Genomic DNA, 20850 nt, shown 5'->3' with positions numbered 1-20850 from the left:
CCGACTTTCAAGGAGTATACTTGCATTTGCCCGGAAGTTTGTCATACAAATGTTGAGAATCGAACCCGGATTTAGGCATAGTGAGCGGACTCTTGTAGCTGTTTTTGGAAAATGTTTTGCAAAAAGTAAACTGATTGATAAGCGGCTCTGTCTTTGGTTGAAACATTTCATAAACATAAGACGTAATCCATAATTTGATGTTAGTACCGTTAATCAAATAAAACGATTAAGGTAACAGTGACAGTTCAAAACTAGAATAGGTTACACGACAATAATTAATATAATTAGTAAGAAAATAAATAAGAAGACATATGGAAAATAATGCTTCTGATTTAACTGGCAATTCTTGTAGGCTTCTTGAATCATACACACACTCCATGTGATCGAAACACTTCCGTTAAAGATCTTACACGATCTGTTTACATATTTAACGGTATATATCGTAGAAAGAACGTACTTTGTATAAATTAAAATTTAACATTTTTCATGCCATTTTGACATGAAGAATAGAAAATCAACCACAATGCAACAGAAATTTCAAAATCGACTGAAATCGGAGCATGCTGGGTAATATGTTCCACTTCCGGTCAGAACGTTTCCGGGAGTGGCGCGCTCGACTACAGGAAGCAACTACTAGAATATGACCGTAATGACATGACACCTCCTGCACGCATTCGTCTGCGCATGACGGGAACTAGTATCTAACACATTCTGCTCTGTCCAGACCGACCCCGTGGAAACATGACCTTTCACCTTTGACACATAATGGTTGACTCTTGTTATATGTCTGATACATTTGTTGCCTTACATCATTTTTCACTGTGATCTTATAATTCATTATTGCCCCCCAAATCGCTTTATGTTTGTTTGTTGGTATTAAACGCCACAGTAAGCAATAATGCAGCTAACTGATGGCGATCTGCATATAGCCTAGTCTGAACCAGACAACCCAGTGATTGACATTCTGAGCGTCAATCAGTCGGGAACCGATGACATGCTTCACTCACGTCAACGAACCTGACCCTCAGATCCCATAAGTGGCCTCATACGACACTTCTCCAAAACAGACAGGTGTATTTTTCAGAAGCTGCTAAATTCAAAACTTTGTCAATGCTAAAATATACTAGTAAACTCCATGCTACGTATTGTCAAGATTTTCCAGATTACGTAGGTCTGATACTGGTACACTAACATTAGGAAGGCGTTCATCTATATCCCATCTGACCTCTGACCTACATCAGGCAAGGACAGAGCATGCTGTCCATGCAGGGATGAAAGAACGGGTAAGGTCATGGAAGGTCAAATCAAAACAAGGTCAAGGTTCTTTACAAAGTTCAAGGTTATATCCTACATTCACTACCTAATTTAGTTCGCCTTGATGTGAAAGTATCTAGGAAATGCTTGTCTAGTATGCTAGTGTTATAAGAAAGATTATTTGGCATGTTTACAGATTTGACACAATTGCGTAATATATATCAGTAGGCCTAAAGGTAATTACTGATATCTATAACGTACGGTTGAGACTTTCATTACATTTTATCTACTTTCATGACAAACCTAACCTACTGTGCCATGTCGCACATTGCTCATGTGAATGGAAGAACTGTGCTAAGTGTGACTGATAAGAAAGCATGTTGTATCTGTACAGCTACCATACGATGTCGTGGATTATACCCGATATTTAGGCAACATTTGAAGTTAATGTAGTTGACTTACCCCGCCCACTTTTAGCAAACTTTTCAGCAATATAATTCATCGACCGGTATACATGGGAATTAAGAGCTTAATCTGCTAAAGGTTCGGGGTGATTGGTACAACGAGTGAAAAAAAGGAATATTATCTTTTAAGGTATTGATATAAAATTAAGATTATTTTAGGCGTTGATAAATTCAAATTTTAAAGGAACAAGGTTACTTTCTGCTAAATGTTAGAGTGACAGATATGGCTGTGATAATGTCGATTAAGTTGAGTTACTCAACTCAAAGTTGCCCAACCTGTAACATGGATTCTGTTGGCGTATCGTCTTCATTCTCCTACTACTTTCAAATGGTGACTTATGTGTCGATTGTGTTATTTTCAAGTACTTAAAACATTAATTTTCCTCATTTCGTCGCTATATGGCGGAAATACTGATTACAAGACTGCCAACATCGGTTCAATTACTTAGTCACGACAAACTGGGTAAGTGAAGTGATGGTGTATTGTATTAAACAAAGGCATCAAGTTCCCGAATTATACTTATTTACTTATTCACTTAGAGAAAAAAGTATCTCATCATAACCTTGACCTTGCTAGCTGTCCGTGACCTACATCACGTGACGGACAGAGCAGATGTACAGAGAGAGAACTAGTGCAGCACGCATGCTAATCTTGAGTACAAATGGATGGAGGAGGAGTTGTGTAGTCAAAGCAGTGACAGCGTGTATGACGTCACAGATGACGTCATTATGCAAATGAACCATCTAAACTTCAAAACCAAATTTCAAACAACTACCTCATCATAACTTCACCGCTCAAACAATGTCACTTTGCACGTCTGCTGGAGCTGATGACGTTATGATGACGTAATAATGACGTCACTGTGATGCACAGCCACTACTATGACATCTATTAGATGCAGAAGCGTAATTTACCACCGTATGTCTTCTACCTTCCATACCTGGGCAGGACTCCCTCCGAGACCCGTCGTGGTCACCCCGCCGCTGTTGGAGCCGGTCGTCCACTCGATCTTATTGTAGTTGAAGATGACGAAAGATTGCAGGACGTCAGTGATCAGCACTGCTTGGAATGTGTTTCTCTGGAACAGCCACCATTGAACATGAAAGTTCAGTCCGAGAGAACAACGTGGGTTAATCATGCGCAGAAACATATTCTTTGGGTGTAAGTCAAAATAGAGGCGAATGAATAATAAATGAATGGCCACTGTAATGTTTTGAAACAACTCATGAAGAACCCGGGTTATTAATATATTTGAGATGTTTTTCTCTGAATGTATTGTTTTTAACAAATTATGTTTTTCGTAACAGCGTGGAACAAACCCCCACTTGCTTTATAGAATAACAACTGTAATGTTTTGGGAATACACGTAACAGCATGGGAAGAACCCGGGTTAGAATTGCGTCTTTAGCGTAACAGCGTGGGCATGATTGTTGTAAGAAGTGACTGACTGGATCAGACTTGGTTTATACACGCAACAGCGTGGGACCAACCCCCGACTTGGTTTATACACTTGGTTTATATACACGTAACAGCGTGGGACCAACCCCCACTTGGTTTATACACGTAACAGCGTGGGACCAACCCCCACTTGGTTTATACACGTAACAGCGTGGGACCAACCCCACTTGGTTTATACACGTAACAGCGTGGGACCAACCCCCACTTGGTTTATACACGTAACAGCGTGGGACCAACCCCACTTGGTTTATACACGTAACAGCGTGGGACCAACCCCCACTTGGTTTTTTATACGTAACAGCGTGGGACAGCGTAACAGCGTGGGACCAACCCCCCACTTTGGTTTAACTTGGTTTATACACGTAACAGCGTAACCCCAGCGTTTATGGGACCGTGGGACCAACCCCCACTTGGTTTTATACACGTAACAGCGTGGGACCAACCCCCACTTGGTTTATACACGTAACAGCGTGGGACCAACCCCACTTGACCAACCCCACTTTTTTATACTTGGTTTACGCAACAGCGTGGGGACCAACCCCAACTTGGTTTATACACGTAGCAGCACGTAACAGCGTGGGACCAACCCCACTTGGTTTATACACGTAACAGCGTGGGACCTTGGTTTATACACGTAACAGCGTGGGGACCAACCCCACTTGGTTTATACACGTTTATACCCCCACTTGGTAACAGCGTGGGAACGTTTATAACAGCGTGGGACCAACCACGTAACAGCGTGGGACCAACCCCCACTTGGTTTATACACGTAACAGCGTGGGACCAACCCCCACTTGGTTTATACACGTAACAGCGTGGGACCAACCCCCACTTGGTTTATACACGTAACAGCGTGGGACCAACCCCACTTGGTTTATACACGTAACAGCGTGGGACCAATTACAGCGTCGGACCAACCCCCACTTGGTTTATACACGTAACAGCGTGGGACCAAATACATACGTTTAACATCAGTGACCAAAAATATACTGCCTCGTACAAACATGTTTGACGATAATCTGCAACCAATACCGGTAACTATCTGAAATGCAATATTCGTTGAAGACACTTACTTTTTGCCTGCCTTCTTGAGAAGCACCGTAAAAGCCAACATTGTCCCAGGTTGCGATAAACATCCAATGAGCACGGAACCTTCTCAGACCAGGGAAGTATGTCTTTATTTCAGTCGTAGCTTTATGAAGAAGTCGGAAATCAGTAGACTCACGATACCACACTTTACCACCAACTTGCACATCCACGTCAGCCCAGAAGGGAGCAATAATTGGCGTCTCGGAATCCAAGGGGAAATCTTCAGGTCTATACGTTTTAAGCTGGTCCAGAAATGATATTATTCCATTGTTATTTACCTGAAAATACAAACAATCCCACATTGAACTGGCTTGAAGACTTCAGATCAGATCAATGTTGCATATACGATTGTAACTCTACTGATGCAACTTCTGTAACTAACGTTCTATGGCCTTCAGGCCATCCTTCAAATGCATTAGTCAATATCACCAGAACCTTTGTGATACAGGTTTAGTAAGGGTTAAGGCATCTGCTGCATCTGGGTCCCAGTTGTGTAGATTGATGCTCATGCTGTTGATCACTGGATTGTCCAGGCTCGATTATTTACACACCGCTGTCATATAGCTGGAATATTGCTGAGTGCGGCGTAAAACTAAACTCACTCACCCTGCATCTGAAGAAATCTGACCTTCTTGTTCAACTCAGTTACAAGCATACAGAACGTGTGTTATACGTGGTTTAGTTGAATGTAAATGAACATCTGTGGAGTCTTCGAGACTTGTTCCTGTGGAACAGATAGGTGCTTCAACAGATAGGTGCTTCAACAGATAGGTGCTTCAACGTAACCACAACGTCAGATAACCGGTTCTTTTTGTGAGTTTTAAAGCACCTTCGGCGAATGATGTGACACTGAGGTATCATTTGAAATATGTCGATCAATCTAACTGAGCATTAACACCTTCAAGAATGACTATATCAATCCTTTCCGTTTAAATGTGATTTACACAAAGTTTTGCGTTGGTTCTTTAGTGTAACACCGTCTGCTTTGAAGGTTCCCATTTCAGTGAAAGATACCAGGAATGTAGAACAGGCAGGAATGATATTGTAGCATGCTATGTTTGAAACCACCAGCCCTGTATGTGAGAAGTTCTCTCGCCATATGGTACATATCGCTGTTAAGAGGTAGGTTTCAGTTAAGACAAATATTTCTTCAACACTTTATCTACAGAGCCTTGCTAGCCAAGAGGAGTGTAGCATTACAAAACACACAGGTAAAAAACACTGTAGATGAATGACGCTACACACCTGTGGTGGAGTATTGGGATGCTGCGCCCATAGCTCATTGTACAGGGGGAACAGTGTTTTGGTTTACTGAGATACTGGGTGTCTATCCAGCCACGTCCATGGTTCCAGTGTGTTGAACTATTGTGGGTACACACCGTACAAACAACGCCAGTGTTCGTTGGTTAAGCCAGGAAGCAGAACCTCCCTGACACTGGCCTCATGATGTATTAAAGTATGAATGTTGTTACAAGTTTGGGACATTTACAGTTCGTGAGTATTTGTTGAAAGTTAACATCGTTGTTTGAATGACTTGTCCTTTAATGACGCCATTTTCATTTCATTTTTTCGAAGTTTGCACAAGAAGTGATTAGAATCAACAAAGCCACACTCGGTATGCCAGTGGACATTATGTTTTGATGCTGTGGACAGTGGTCGGGGCGTTGTCGGTGGTGCTTTGGGTGTTCTGGATGGTACTTTTGGTGTTTTGGATATGTCGATGATGTTGGTGATGGTAGTGATAGTGCTGTTCACGCAGCCGATATGATGATGTGGCCTGTGCTGCTGACAAGATAAATGTCGACCCATTATCAATTAACGGTAGGAAAAACAATTAAATGATTCACATGCTGCACATCCGTGGTATTCCATTTACCATCTTCACAGACACGCTGATAAATACGTACATATCTGAATGTACAATATCGTATGTACAAACCCTCTCAGAATAGGTTATATCAAAGTTTATATCATGGGACAAAAGCTCCATTAAATACGTACATATCTGAATGTACAATATCGTATGTACAAACCCTCTCAGAATAGGTTATATCAAAGTTTATACCATGGGACAAAAGCTCCATATTTCATGCATCATTATTCCTATTTACGACTGCGGCTGATGGGGCAATGTCACATCGATGTGTTAACGGCGCATGCTCAGCGTCAAAACTTGGTGCACATGCACTCAAGACAAATGTAAGGCATGCTGACGTAGAGGATATAGTTCAAGAATATCAAGTTCACATCCGTTATTGCCAGCTATACTCTTTACATTTACTTCGTTGTTTTCTCACAGCAAATGGATTCATTTTTTGTCATACATCGAGTTGCTTGGTTTTTATTGTGGTGTTTTTTTTTTCAGTTCTCCGGTTTCCGATAAGCATTTGTTTTAGCCATTAAATATGCAGGATCACACACAAATCGGTTATCTTATCTGTTACTGTGTTCACCAAGGTGCTCTCTGGCAACGGGCTAAGCTGGCTTGAATCTCTGGGACCCTCTTTTAGTTATAACAGTAATGTGTCCGAAAATGTTCGTTCCACTTGGGATGAGATTTAGATTCGAACCCAGGAATGAGTGAGCATGCTCTTACGCCGTTTTTAGCAACATTCCAGCAATATTCCAGCAATATCACGGTGGTGTGCACCAGAAATTGGCTTCACACATTGTACCCATGTAGAGAATCGAACCCGATCCTTGAGCGTGACGAGCGAATGTTTTAACCACGACCTGATTACTTATTGGTACTCCTTACACAGCTGCAATGTGGATGCCTGCGGCGTTACACAACATCCAGTCACCCGGTAGTCTTGCAAAATGAGGGCGTGGCATTCGAGGTCAAACCACATGATGAACATCACGTCGTTTCCATGGTAGCTGGCAGACGTTAACACACTTCTCTTCGAGAAAAATATCATCGGTTCCGCGTTGAATAAAAAATATGCCTTTTCAAACTTAATTCCTCAATCTAAACTTTATCCCTTAGTTCGCATGACGAACGGGAAATTCGGCATCCCTCAATTACGGTTTCAAGATTTCAGGAAAAAATCGTATTAAGATTTCAAACTTTGGTAAATAAAGTACTGATTGTTTGAGAGTTGGGGCCCTGCTACCAGGCCCCGAGTGTTATTTATACTAGCTGTATAATACGCCGAGATGAAAACACATTTAATCACAGCCACACGTATGGTTGCCTAATGTCAGCTACCGCACACTCGCAACGCATTGTTGCACGTTCATCGCACGTGGTCTGCACGTGCGCAACAGATCTGACACCGCTCACAACGTAAGGGTCGACATTTTGGACGTACATTCCAACATAACCATGACCTGTGTTACACTGTTCCCGCCATGTAAGCGATTCCAAATGCGTACAGATCTACGTTCGAAGGGAGGTAACTGCTAACAAGCGAAGAACCAAGATGGCGGCTTGGGCGGGGATGTCCTATGCAATCAGTATTTATCATCGTAGACAGTTCTTCACACATGCCACGGAACGAAAAGATCTGTGATGTATTTTTAGGTTTTTGTGTTTATCCCGTTATGCATACGAGTAATTCCGTCCCGTGTAGGTTTAGTTTATTCTGGCACAAGTACCAAGTACAAGTGGGAAGAAGAAGGAACAATATCAGTAGAGGTACAGGTGATTGTGACGCGGGTTGACATAGCAATGGCCGATCCAGGAGGGTGGAGGGTTAGGGGCGTACATCCTTCCACCCTCCACCCGCCATGTCCTTTGGCTGACTTTGCTATAGACATTAGTGTGCATCCTTTTGGAGTATCTTGGATCCGACTCGGGTTGTGTCTAACAGGCCTATGATCCGGGGTCAGATGGGATTAAAGGGGACATTAATGGACGTTAACTCATATGAGGACAAGACGTTACGGAGGATGTTCTTACTCCTGCATCAGATGAATGAGCGTTGCAGGTACCTGACTGAAAGGAGAACTGTGAACCACTTCTGAACGCTCTTCAAACAGTTGGACGGGATTGTTGCTAAAATGTTCAGATTGTTAAATCAATAGGAATAAGAGATAAAATTTAACTTTACAGCCGGTACCGTTTACTGTGATAATATAATATTGAGTCACTATATCAACTCCCTTGTCTCGTCTGTCATGAATGACAAGCGGGTTCGCTCAACCAACATTTCATTAAATCATTCACACCGTGTCACGACAACCAGAAATCGTGATATTGCTGAGACAGGAACAAAGAACGATTTTCCGTTGTGTGAAAACCTCGTTTATCCGGATAACTGTGTCTGCATAAACGAAACACGTAGTAAGAAGTAAATGTTTGAAACCGGAAACGTCCTGAACAGGAACTGTCCCGGCAAAGCCAGATGAGCACTGGACTGACGTGCAAGGTGTAAATGCACTTAAAGTCATATACGAAAACAGTAACTGAATATATACTTGTAAACTCTTAGATATTCGTTCAAAATTGTTCTATCATTTCCCTAATTGAAAATATGAAAGATTTCCACAATCCGCGACGAAGGGAATAAAATCGTCAATATAATCCACAGGTTTAGTGAATATACTTTTAACAAGCCGGTAACATCGATAAACACGTACAGATTATCATGACTGTACTCGGACTTATAAAATAGTTGAAATAAATATCACAGAAAACTGCAGCATGAAAAATTACATTGAGAAAGATGACGCCTTCATTCAAAAAGGTAAAACAGTGTCTTCTACGAAGGGAGATAATTCTGTCAGTCGTATCGACGTTTCGCCCATTTCGACAAATATGCAACCGAGTTGCATAAAACAGCTATTATCAAACACCAGCATGTAATACTGTAACAGTTGACATGACTTTTGTAATACAACTTGTTATGTAAACAAGGCCCTCCCTTTTCCCTAATGCAGAGTTTACCATCATACAACATGTCTGAATGTAAATGAATAGCTCCAACCAGAATGATGCGGCCTACAAATACAACTTTTATTCATACATGTATATTGAGACACCGGGTCAGCCAGTTTCCTGTTTATACAATAGGTATTGACATTTAGGAACATAAGCCCTTCCCCTGTAATATTAACAAAACCCTACTCCTTTGATGCGCGCACCTGCTGCGGACCCGCGTTAATTGAATTTTACCTGGTTTTCTGAATGTATTTTCTTAAGCTTAGAAGCTGGGGAAACTAACATGGGACGTTGTATGTATCGAAAGTAAAACCTATTTAAAGCGTACTGTGCGTGTCCGAAACCAAGCTACAGCGGACTGTGGGTGAAAACACCAAAGGCATTATTTAAGTAGGTCTTTATGTGAAACTTTATTACGTATCGATGACATAGTAATAGTGACGATTACGTCCGTATTTGGTGGGTTGACGTGTGGTCGTAACCGAAAAATTTCAAATGAATTAGAATTTCACATTATGTGAGGCTATAAACGGACTTTGCAGAACATCAGACACGTTACATTGTTTGTGTGACACACGCAATTTACAGGACACAAATTTCTAAAGGTGAGAAACTGAAGGACACAAATTACTAAAGGTGAGAAACTGAAGGACACAAATTTCTAAAGGTGAGAAACTGAAGGACACAAATTTCTAAAGGTGAGAAACTGAAGGACACAAATTTCTAAAGGTGAGAAACTGAAGGACACAAATTTCTAAAGGTGAGAAACTGAAGGACACAAATTTCTAAAGGTGAGAAACTGAAGGACACAAATTTCTAAAGGTGAGAAACTGAAGGACACAAATTACTAAAGGTGAGAAACTGAAGGACACAAATTACTAAAGGTGAGAAACTGAAGGAAACAAATTTCTAAAGGTGAGAAACTGAAGGACAAATTACTAAAGGTGAGAAACTGAAGGACACAAATTTCTAAAGGTGAGAAACTGAAAGACACAAATTTCTAAAGGTGAGAAACTGAAGGACACAAATTACTAAAGGTGAGTAACTGAAGGACACAAATTTCTAAAGGTGAGAAACTGAAGGACACAAATTACTAAAGGTGAGTAACTGAAGGACACAAATTACTAAAGGTGAGAAACTGAAGGACACAAATTTCTAAAGGTGAGAAACTGGAGGACACAAATTACTAAAGGTGAGAAACTGAAGGACACAAATTACTAAAGGTGAGAAACTGAAGGACACAAATTTCTAAAGGTGAGAAACTGAAAGACACAAATTTCTAAAGGTGAGAAACTGAAGGACACAAATTACTAAAGGTGAGTAGTTGAAGGACACAAATTTCTAAAGGTGAGAAACTGAAGGACACAAATTACTAAAGGTGAGTAACTGAAGGACACAAATTACTAAAGGTGAGTAACTGAAGGACACAAATTTCTAAAGGTGAGAAACTGGAGGACACAAATTACTAAAGGTGAGAAACTGAAGGACACAAATTACTAAAGGTGAGAAACTGAAGGACACAAATTACTAAAGGTGAGAAACTGAAGGACACAAATTTCTACAGGTAAGAAACTGAAGGACACAAATTACTAAAGGTGAGAAACTGAAGGACACAAATGTCTAAAGGTGAGAAACTGAAGGACACAAATTACTAAAGGTGAGTAACTGAAGGACACAAATTTCTAAAGGTGAGAAACTGAGGACACAAATTACTAAAGGTGAGTAACTGAAGGAAACTGAAGGACACAAATTACTAAAAGGTGAGAAACTGAAGGACACAAATTACTAAAGGTGAGAAACTGAAGGACACAAATTTCTAAAGGTGAGAAACTGAAGGACACAAATTTCTAAAGGTGAGAAACTGAAGGACACAAATTACTAAAGGTGAGAAACTGAAGGACACAAATTACTAAAGGTGAGAAACTGAAGGACACAAATGTCTAAAGGTGAGAAACTGAAGGACACAAATTACTAAAGGTGAGAAACTGAAGGACACAAATTTCTAAAGGTGAGAAACTGAAGGACACAAATTACTAAAGGTGAGAAACTGAAGGACACAAATTACTAAAGGTGAGTAACTGAAGGACACAAATTTCTAAAGGTGAGAAACTGAAGGACACAAATTACTAAAGGTGAGAAACTGAAGGACACAAATTACTAAAGGTGAGAAACTGAAGGACACAAATTTCTAAAGGTGAGAAACTGAAAGACACAAATTTCTAAAGGTGAGAAACTGAAGGACACAAATTACTAAAGGTGAGTAACTGAAGGAAACAAATTACTAAAGGTAAACAACTGAAGGGGACAAAAATATATCTCGCCTTTGATTTTATCATGTTTGATTTTCAATTGAAAATATTTTATGTTAGCGATATAATCTATAAGAATGAACTGCACTTGCACTTGGTCAGCACTCAAATTACGTCTACATGGTTTGATTTGTCAAGACATTTGATTTAAAATTTAATTTTAATTTTCTAAAATTAAATTTCATAATACACAACTGCTGATTTGAATCTAAGACAACTTATCTTTGAAAATGAGTATTTTTGCTTTTTTTTCAGTTTACAAAATTCAAACATGGTAGGGCTCATGTGGTTTCAAGTTTTTACCCCAGCCTTGATTTAAATAATTTAATTTTTCACCAACCTGACCAGCAATAGATTACTATTTGCACACTGATGTAGGAATGGGTGAAGGTAAAATAGATATAATCAAATTATACAACAGTTCAGGATAGGCTATCATTCCATGTAAAAGTAGATAAGTTTAAAATAATAATTGTATTAGTTAGGTACGGAGAGACATTGTTCTGTTCATAATAGAACTAAAGTAGTTAGTAAAATTGATCTCTCGGTGTCAAGAGAACAATACAGCATTATATTCAGAAACTGTCCAACATTGTCGATTCATGTTTATAAACTCTTACTATATATTAATATTTATAAGATTGCGGTAAATAGGTTATGGATCATGAATATATAGGGGGGATACATATTTGGTGTTATTCTCCGTGCAAAGCTTTTACCCTTCTGGATGTCTCTGGCTAAACGTGACCGCCTCCTTGGTGCAGTGGTTAGAGCGTCCGCCCGGAGAGCGGAAGGTCGCGGGTTCGATCCCCGACCGCGTCATACCAAAAGACGTTAAAATATGGTACTTGTTGGTCCCTGCCTGGCGCTCGGCATTAATGGGTACAACAAGGACTGGTCGGCTCGGAGTCAGTATAATGTGTCTGAGTGGGGTATTCATGCTTCACTGCGGCATAGTATCTCAGTGGGCTAGCACTATAAAACCAGCATAAGTCTGAGCTAGTACAAGCAGCCGCACATACACATACACACGCATGCACGTCGTTACCTGGCTAAACGACAATAGAAATACTGAGTGAATCTCCATGTATTCAGGCACATTCAGTGTACTGCTTTCAATTGACGGGCGGTGGGGTGGCCTAATGGTTAAAGTCTCCACTCGTCACGCTGAAGACCCGGGTTCGATTCCAACATGGGTACAATGTGTGAAGCTCATTTCCGTTGTCCCTCGCCGTGACATTGCTGGAATATTGCCCACAGCGGTGTAAAACCAAACTCACTTCAATTGATACTGTGTTGTGTATACAACAATGCAATATAAAGGATTCGGTATCGATGCTACTTTAGGGGATATTTATTTATGACATTGTGTGCTGAGTCTCCACTGTAAGTGTACATCCCCAACACCATTCATCATCTCCATTGTTTTGTTCAGTATCCTTTACGTAGACCAGAGATATATCATTGTTGATATGTAGACGCATTTGATATATACATAAACACAGCGTGTATTGAACTGAAAAGGTTTTACACAAATTTCGTCAATATTTACTTCCGTGTTAATTTAATGTGATTGTAAGTCTCGCAGGTTGATGACATTTCCATCCCACCCTAGACCATACCCTACCCTAGACCATACCCCACCCTAGACCATACCCTACCCTAGACCATACCCTACCCTAGACCATACCCCACCCTAGACCATACCCCACCCTAGACCATACCCCACCCTAGACCATACCCCACCCGAGACCATACCCCACCCTAGACCATACCCTACCCTAGACCATACCCTACCTAGACCATACCCCACCCTAGACCTAGACCATACCCTACCCTAGACCCCTACCCTAGACCATACCCTACCCTAGACCCTACCCTACCCTAGACCATACCCTACCCTAGACCATACCCCACCCTAGACCATACCCTACCCTAGACCATACCCTACCCTAGACCATACCCTACCCTAGACCATACCCTGCTCACACAAAAAATACACATAACACCAAAACAAATATTATGTTACACATTTTACACGTTTGACTCTTGACTGATGATCGTGAGCGAGTTGCTGGTGTGAACCCCGTGTGTAGTACAGCCACTAAACCGTTGTGCTTGTAACAAAACCTAATAAAAATACGAGATATGAACTAAGTATTTTCTGAACACACGATCCTAAATTCAATGGCGTCAATATCTGATTATCTTTTAGCATTAACCCTATGTCATGGGCGTGCAAGCGGTGTTGAGAAATCCTCCTCTTTTCACGGAAATAGTCACCGAGTGCATCATCTCTGGCCTAAAAATAGCCCGTTCGTGATTTATTTTCAATGATAAAAGGGACTTTCAAGTGTGAATTTTGTTTAGAGTGAGTAAGGGATTTTGTACTAGTTTTTGTGTTCGTACATATTCATTACAACATCGAAACATCACCACAACAGTCTTGTTATTCATAATATTGAGGGGAGGGAGGGGTGGGGGGTGGGGGCTTAATTAGACTGACGTTTAACGCTGAATTCTGAAAGATGTGTATCTACACACATGTATAACACCTTACAGCTAGCCTTTGTCAAGGACCCCGAAACTACATCAATATAGAAAACAAAGGAAGTAGAAGCACTCCTTGCTCTACACCAATACAGCATTGATTAACTAAGACTCGGTGGTGGAAAATGTACAACATACCTTAACTGGTGTTAATTCATAAACAAAAAACATGAAATATTTCCAATTTTTCATCGTGCCAAAGACATCAATAGATAAGCTGTAACGCATAGCATTTAAGAAAATATTTTCAATTTTTGCAGAAACATCGCTGTAATGAGTGGCATAAGGTGCAGTGTTGAGATGAGACCCCACCTGGAGTATCGGGTTTCAATAGCAGGTATTTCAGTATCAGTCATCTACATAGCGAATAAACGTTTATTTATATAGGTGCTATCATACATCAGCTTTCAGCCTCTGGGACCGGGCGAGCCTGGAAAATCATAGCTAAATTCGTTGTGTTTCAATAGAGGGCGTTATAAACACAAATCGTTTGGGTTACTGGAACGACCATGTTAGCAAGGACGTCATGAAGGACAGAAATACATTCTCCCTGAGTTGGCATCATAAACAGCGGCAGCCATGAACGTTATAACTAACATCATATATTTGGTACCTTTGTAGGCGTGTTGTATTCATGAACGTTATAACTAACATCATATATTTGGTATCTTTGTAGGCGTGTTGTATTCATGATGCTTGATGTATCCAAGTAAAGGATTTCTTCACACAAGATTAGTTCCTAGTCAGCTTTAATATGTGCGATAAAGAAATACTGATAGATTTAATTTACTTAACTTTTAACTATTATTATTTAGTAAACGTAGAAATATATCATCTTATTTTACCCATAGACTTACATATGTTCCGAAAAATATGTCTCTCAGAATGTGTTGGTAATATCTGACACTATAGCTGAACATGATATGGATCATAGCTGTACGACGTCTTGGGATATAAACAACAGGGCCCTTCATAAGCCGTTATTGTATAACACCGAGATTGAAATATATTCTATCGTCTCCAAATCCTGCTGGCGTTGAAGTAATGAGACTGAAAACATTATTTTAATTTTGGCATATAGAACGGTTGCCTTTCAACACTTTCAAATACAGTTTGCGTACTTTTTTCTCAAGTGCGCATTCGCGGGTTATGTTCATGTTACACACCACCGTATAAAATACCAATAACTATTGATACATAAAAGATATATGTATCAAATGTGTTTCATTTTAACTGTGTCTCAAAGTCATAATTATATGGTTAATATTCGTAATATCACAAGATTTCAATCACGTGACAAAATGGCGGATTTCGACACGCACGTGACAGTCAAGTCGATCTGAACCGACTGCAGCAGCGGCAGCTATAAACGTCCCTCTGACAGATGACAGAGGGTGGCGAGCTCACAATACAGACACCTCAACATAAGCAACAGCAGGTGATCCATCTCCATTAAAACTTGAAAGTAGGTCAAAGCCAAATCTGTTAGTACTAAACTATTTGCTTTTAGACAAAATATACTTTTATCAGAAATCAATGTGCTAAAGTAGAATAGTTACTTGAAGTTATTGACAGATTAACGCTATTGTAACCATTTCCCTCTGAGGTAACTAGGTCGAGGATCGTCTTCACGTGGAAGCTGTGGCAACGTGTACAGGCCAGGGATTGTATTCAGGACAAATCTGGGATTTGAACCCATGTTCGGCGGATATATACTGTAAATCAACAAACTAATGCGTGTATTAAATAATGCGAGTGCAAACCTCAAAACGAAAATGCGTGCATTTATTAATGCGAGGAGGCAAATCAGGAAATGGTTGACAGAATGACTATACTCACTAATGACTACACTCACAACTTTGGGAAATACTATACTAGTATTTAATCCGACTCTAGTGTAAACATCTTAGTATATATATATTCAAAGACAAATCCATGTGTACATATTATTTCGTTTACATGGAAATTTGTCAGTCCGGACAGTTTGGTATGAACGGGTATCGTCCGGATGAACGAGTGTTATTTTAGTGTAATATTTTAAAGTAGCTATTTATTAATAAACTGCCCCAATTATTTTAACACTTATCTTGGTATGAGCTTGTGGCCGAGGATCTTGGTATGAGGTTCGGTATCGACTAAACTGGAGAAGCTCACGGTGGTTGAGACTTGTTATTTTCCTTATTAAGCGATACTCTATTCCAAGACAAACCCACAGATGTGGTCAAACCCGAGTCGATGTGACAAGCAATGGCAATGCCACTGTACGTTCATAATGATATCGAGACTGGGTAGGAAACCTAAGAAATCTCACAAACGGTAATTGGAAACGATGGTCTCAATTCAAGGACACCACTCGAAATGAGGAAGAGAGAAACGGAAAGACTATCGCTTGAACCGGAAGGAGTAAGAATTGTGGGTATCATAGTCGCATACTCTAAAGGCATTGATAACAAAGGGAAACGGTTTTCCTAGTTTTGAGCAGGGAAAAATGATAAACATGCTTGGGAAGAAGAGAAAAAATGGCATTGACGCACGCACGCGCTGGCTATCGTAAATAACACGGCTTAAATACAGGCGTAGAGCTGCCATCAAAGCTAGCCCCGCATCAACACAGCACGGCTGCTACAAAAACCACAACTGGAGAGATGCGAAAACGGATCAGGTTTGTTCTCTTACGTCGGTGAATATAAACCAGCATCACTGCTGCTACAGTTGAAGGGTCTGTGAGGCTTACAAAGCATAAATAGCTTCGATTAGGGGCTGAATAACTGGTTGCTGGACCAGAATACGTTATCAGCAGGTCTGGTTCGTTTTAAACACCTGAAAGAATAACAAGCGTTATTTTTAAATCATAATGCCACCTTTCAGAGAAAAAGGTAGTTGTTTTTGATAAACTTTACATTTAGCTACTAATAATGTTTGTACAGTTTCGTGAGATGAAATGTTGGTGACAGTCAGAATGAGCTATTCTTCCACCCTTTCCATTTGTAAATGACTGCAATTAAGCTTATTACCGCCAGGGCATCATGTTTCATGTTCAACCACGCCTTGCCTCCAACAGGTTACAAACATGCAGCCTGGCTGTTCTCCACAATAAACACATAGGCATAACACTTAAAGCTGCACCCAACACCATTGCACTTTTAGCCATTAAGGTTCATGAAGTCCATTACTCTTTAGAAGTGTGGAAGAAATAAGCTGGCGAGAACTATTTCGCCAGGAAATGACTCGCAATGACGTTGTCAAAAGACGCATTCAATTTCCAACCTTGACCTTTCCAACTGACCTTCAGAAGGTCAACCCCGACGTAGCTCTTTGGAGTAAGGTTCAGGCACTGTGATGTTAAATGTAATATCGTACCGCTGAGAAGTAGTCAATATTAGCTCTCATAATAACATCAATAGGCGTGGTTACGATAACCACGCTAACCACAGAGACATCTACGTTTTGATGTCACCTCTGACAGACTGTAAATAGTCAATGCTTTAGGGGTACATATACCCTCATATTCACGCGTGTGGAATTATGACCCAAGTATTAAGCCTCTCTCCTGTGTCCCAATATTTGACAAGGGCACTGAGATTGTAGAAGGAGAACATTCGTCATAATGTAAACAGGGTCCAGATTCAAGGTGGTTGAAACCGGAGTAGGAATACGGGACTGTTCACCGCTAAGTTTGTGGGACTAGTTACTTGATATTCTGGTTATATGTTGTACTGACGAGCGTGGTGCCAACCAACAAAGAAATGAAGGACTATGTAACACCTTCATATCGAACACAGTTATTATACATAGTCGAGAATGACGAAATCTTGATGTGTACAAATGTCCTTGAATTGACACAAAGGACAAGTAGAGATAAGGGCCATTTATACTGAACCTTTCATGTTAAATTTGAATTTATAATGTGAAGAAATATTGAAAATATATAATCAGACATTTTGTCATGTCTGACAACAAGCTGTCATAGGTTTACAGTTCTTTCTGACTCGACCAATAATTACATTGGTAAGGTTGAAACTAAGACAATATATATCAAAGAGCAGGTCCGTAGCCCAAGAAGTGTAGTTCACCGTATATTTTATCGTCTTTATCTTCATGTATAAAGAGCAGCCTGGATCAAAGACTTGCTTTACTTGTTTCAAATTCAGGAAAATGTTTACCCAAATATATATTTTTGACACATTTTAGCATTACCAAAACAGCGTATGTCGTTACAAATCAGAACAAGCCATTGGTGGGGCCAACAAGTGGAATGCTCATATGCATTAAAACACGCGGTATCTCCCATAATGATTCCTAAGTGGTTTGCCCATTTCATAAATTATAAAAATCGTCGACCAAAAAGGACACATGCTTGTTGACGTTAATACTGAACAGAGCGAAACCTCGTTTATCCGGACTGTATGCAATGGTCATAAATGTTAGAAGCAGCAAAGGGTAATCGGGTATGGAGAACGAAATTTACTTTCGAGTAAACATAATCGTAATTGCCACTGCTTAAAGGTAGTCGTCGAACCATACCAAAAGACTGGAACACCTAAAGAAACACGTGTCATAAATGCTTCACAACATAATTTCAACGCAGCATAACACACCCGAGTTAATGCTACCAAAATTAACGCAATAACGTAAGCTTCCTTTGAGAAAAGCAGAGCTTAAACAAAACGCCCGAGGGCAACCTTTTAAAAGAAGAATGCGTTACGTCTGGAATGATATGACGTTTCGGTTGTATAACAAATGTCCGTTCTTGGTGTAAGTGTATCTGCTATAATGTCTACGTGGCGGGATAATGAATGCTTATATGGAGTATTGTGATGAAAATTTCACATGCATAAGGTGTAAATATTTATGAAATAAAAATCGAGTTCTAATAATTTGAGAATTAATGCAATAAAACAGTCCCGGCATTTTTAGACTCTTGTAGCATCTATACACTATTACCCGCCCGTTAGCAAATATCGATTTATATCCCGCACAGTGCACCATACATGTCGCCTTATCATACAGAGATATCGGTGTAAACATGGGTGGGGCCCACTGCCGCACATTAGGTCAGAGATTTCTCCACTATTCATTTTACTTGATTGGGCGGACCGCAAATGAGAAACTGGTTTTCGTCACAGCAGTCGTCTCCCTTGGGCAATGCAAGTCCATAAAAATATAATTATTTTGAAAGTTAACAACATGTTGTCTCGCACGTTCTGTGAAGGATACCTTTTTCAGCTAACCTCAATCAACATTCAAATTTAGGTACTGGTGGATTTGTAATGACGGTAGAGGAAGTACTGCTTGCATACTAGAGTGTATATAAGTAGCGGTAGGGAAACGTTATATCAGGTGTGTTGCATAACAACAGAGGCATTATTAATGAATCTGAATGGTTTGATGCAGTGAATGTGTTTCAATAATGAATTGCAGTACATAATTGCATTTTTCGAAAAAAATTCTTTATGCAGATAATGTTTCACGTCAGTGCAGGCTGATTCTCGCGAACTCACGTCAGCATAGGCTGGTTGTCGCGAACTCACGTCAGCATAGGCTGGTTGTCGCGAACTCACGTCAGCATAAGCTGGATGTCGCGAACTCACGTTAGTGTAGGCTGATTCCCGCGAACTCACGTTAGTGTAGGCTGATTCTCGCGAACTCACGTTAGTGTAGACTATCTCGTGCGAACTCACGTCAGCATAGGCTGATTCTCGCGAACTCACGTTAGTGTAGGCTGATTCTCGCGAACTCACGTTAGTATAGGTTTATTTTCGCGAACTCACGTTAGTGTAGGCTATCTCTTGCGAACTCAAGTTAGTGTAGGCTGTCTCTTGCGAACTCCGTTAGTGTAGGCTGTCTCTTGCGAACTCCGTTAGTGTAGGCTGTCTCTTGCGAACTCCGTTAGTGTAGGCTGTCTCTTGCGAACTCCGTTAGTGTAGGCTATCTCTTGCGAACTCCGTTAGTGTAGGTTAGTTTTCGCGAACCCGCGTACTGTTGACTGATTCTTGCAAACTCACATTAATGCAGGCTAGTTCTGGAACTAGTTCCAAAACTCTCGTTTAGTGTAAAATGATTCACCGAGTGAGTTGGGTTGAACACTGGAATCAGTTCATCATTATTTCACCCTAAATCAGTTGAACCTGGTTGCAGATATCTAGAATCTTCGGCACTGCATAAATATTTTAAATATATAGTTTAATGGGATAAACGTAATGAAATATAACATATTACACATTAATTATTTCAGAGTCATTATCAAATTTATTATTTTACCTAATTACATTTTTACATTACCTTGCTTTACAAGTCATGCTTTAGTTTGTTTTATTTTACGTTTTACAATACTTTACCATGGTAGAGGTACACAGCTACCAGTGTCTGAAATATGCATTTTCATGCATGTTATTCTCTCGAATTAAACACGTGATTTTCCCATTACTTATGTTCCGCCTTTAATCTTCCCAAACACCGGTTATCAGGCACACACCAGAGAACGGGACAATCAGTGGCTGTATGGGGCCCCCGTCGAGTCGACATGACGTTATCTCCCTGAAGGCGTCTATCTTCGCCTGCAGTGCATTCTGGTTAGAAAATAACGTGTATTTATTGTGAAAAGTTATCTCCTTCAGCATTTGTTGCAGAATTTATTTGTCTTCTTTTTCCTGCATTGTCTATTTCGGGTACAGTGGTCTGTTCCTTTACCTCTCATTTACAAAGAAGAACTATTTTAAAATGTTGAGATAGAAGAGGCCCGAAGTGAGTCATCACCTTGCAGTAGGCAAACCGTCATCAACATAGCATTATGTGCTAATACCCCTATACAGATAGAGATAAATCGACAGTTTAGGTGAT

The 20850-nt window shown here is 40.2% G+C and overlaps 1 protein-coding gene across 2 annotated transcripts in view; it reads right to left on the bottom strand.

Annotated features, from left to right (window-relative positions):
- Positions 1–20850, bottom strand: part of LOC124257671 (protein mesh-like) — a 76974-nt gene that overhangs the window by 25494 nt on the left and 30630 nt on the right. For both annotated transcript variants that reach the window (XM_046691794.1, XM_046691793.1), the window contains exons 2-3: positions 4251–4544; positions 2660–2797 (exon numbers count right to left, since the gene is read on the bottom strand). In XM_046691794.1, the coding sequence (XP_046547750.1) occupies positions 2660–2797; positions 4251–4544 (432 nt within the window). The remainder of the gene's footprint in view (positions 1–2659; positions 2798–4250; positions 4545–20850) is intronic.

Source organism: Haliotis rubra, unplaced genomic scaffold (genome assembly GCF_003918875.1).
Source record: "Haliotis rubra isolate DU_JTF1 unplaced genomic scaffold, ASM391887v1 Scf67, whole genome shotgun sequence".
NCBI lineage: Eukaryota > Metazoa > Mollusca > Gastropoda > Lepetellida > Haliotidae > Haliotis > Haliotis rubra.
This window is presented reverse-complemented; position numbering and strand designations above follow the sequence as displayed.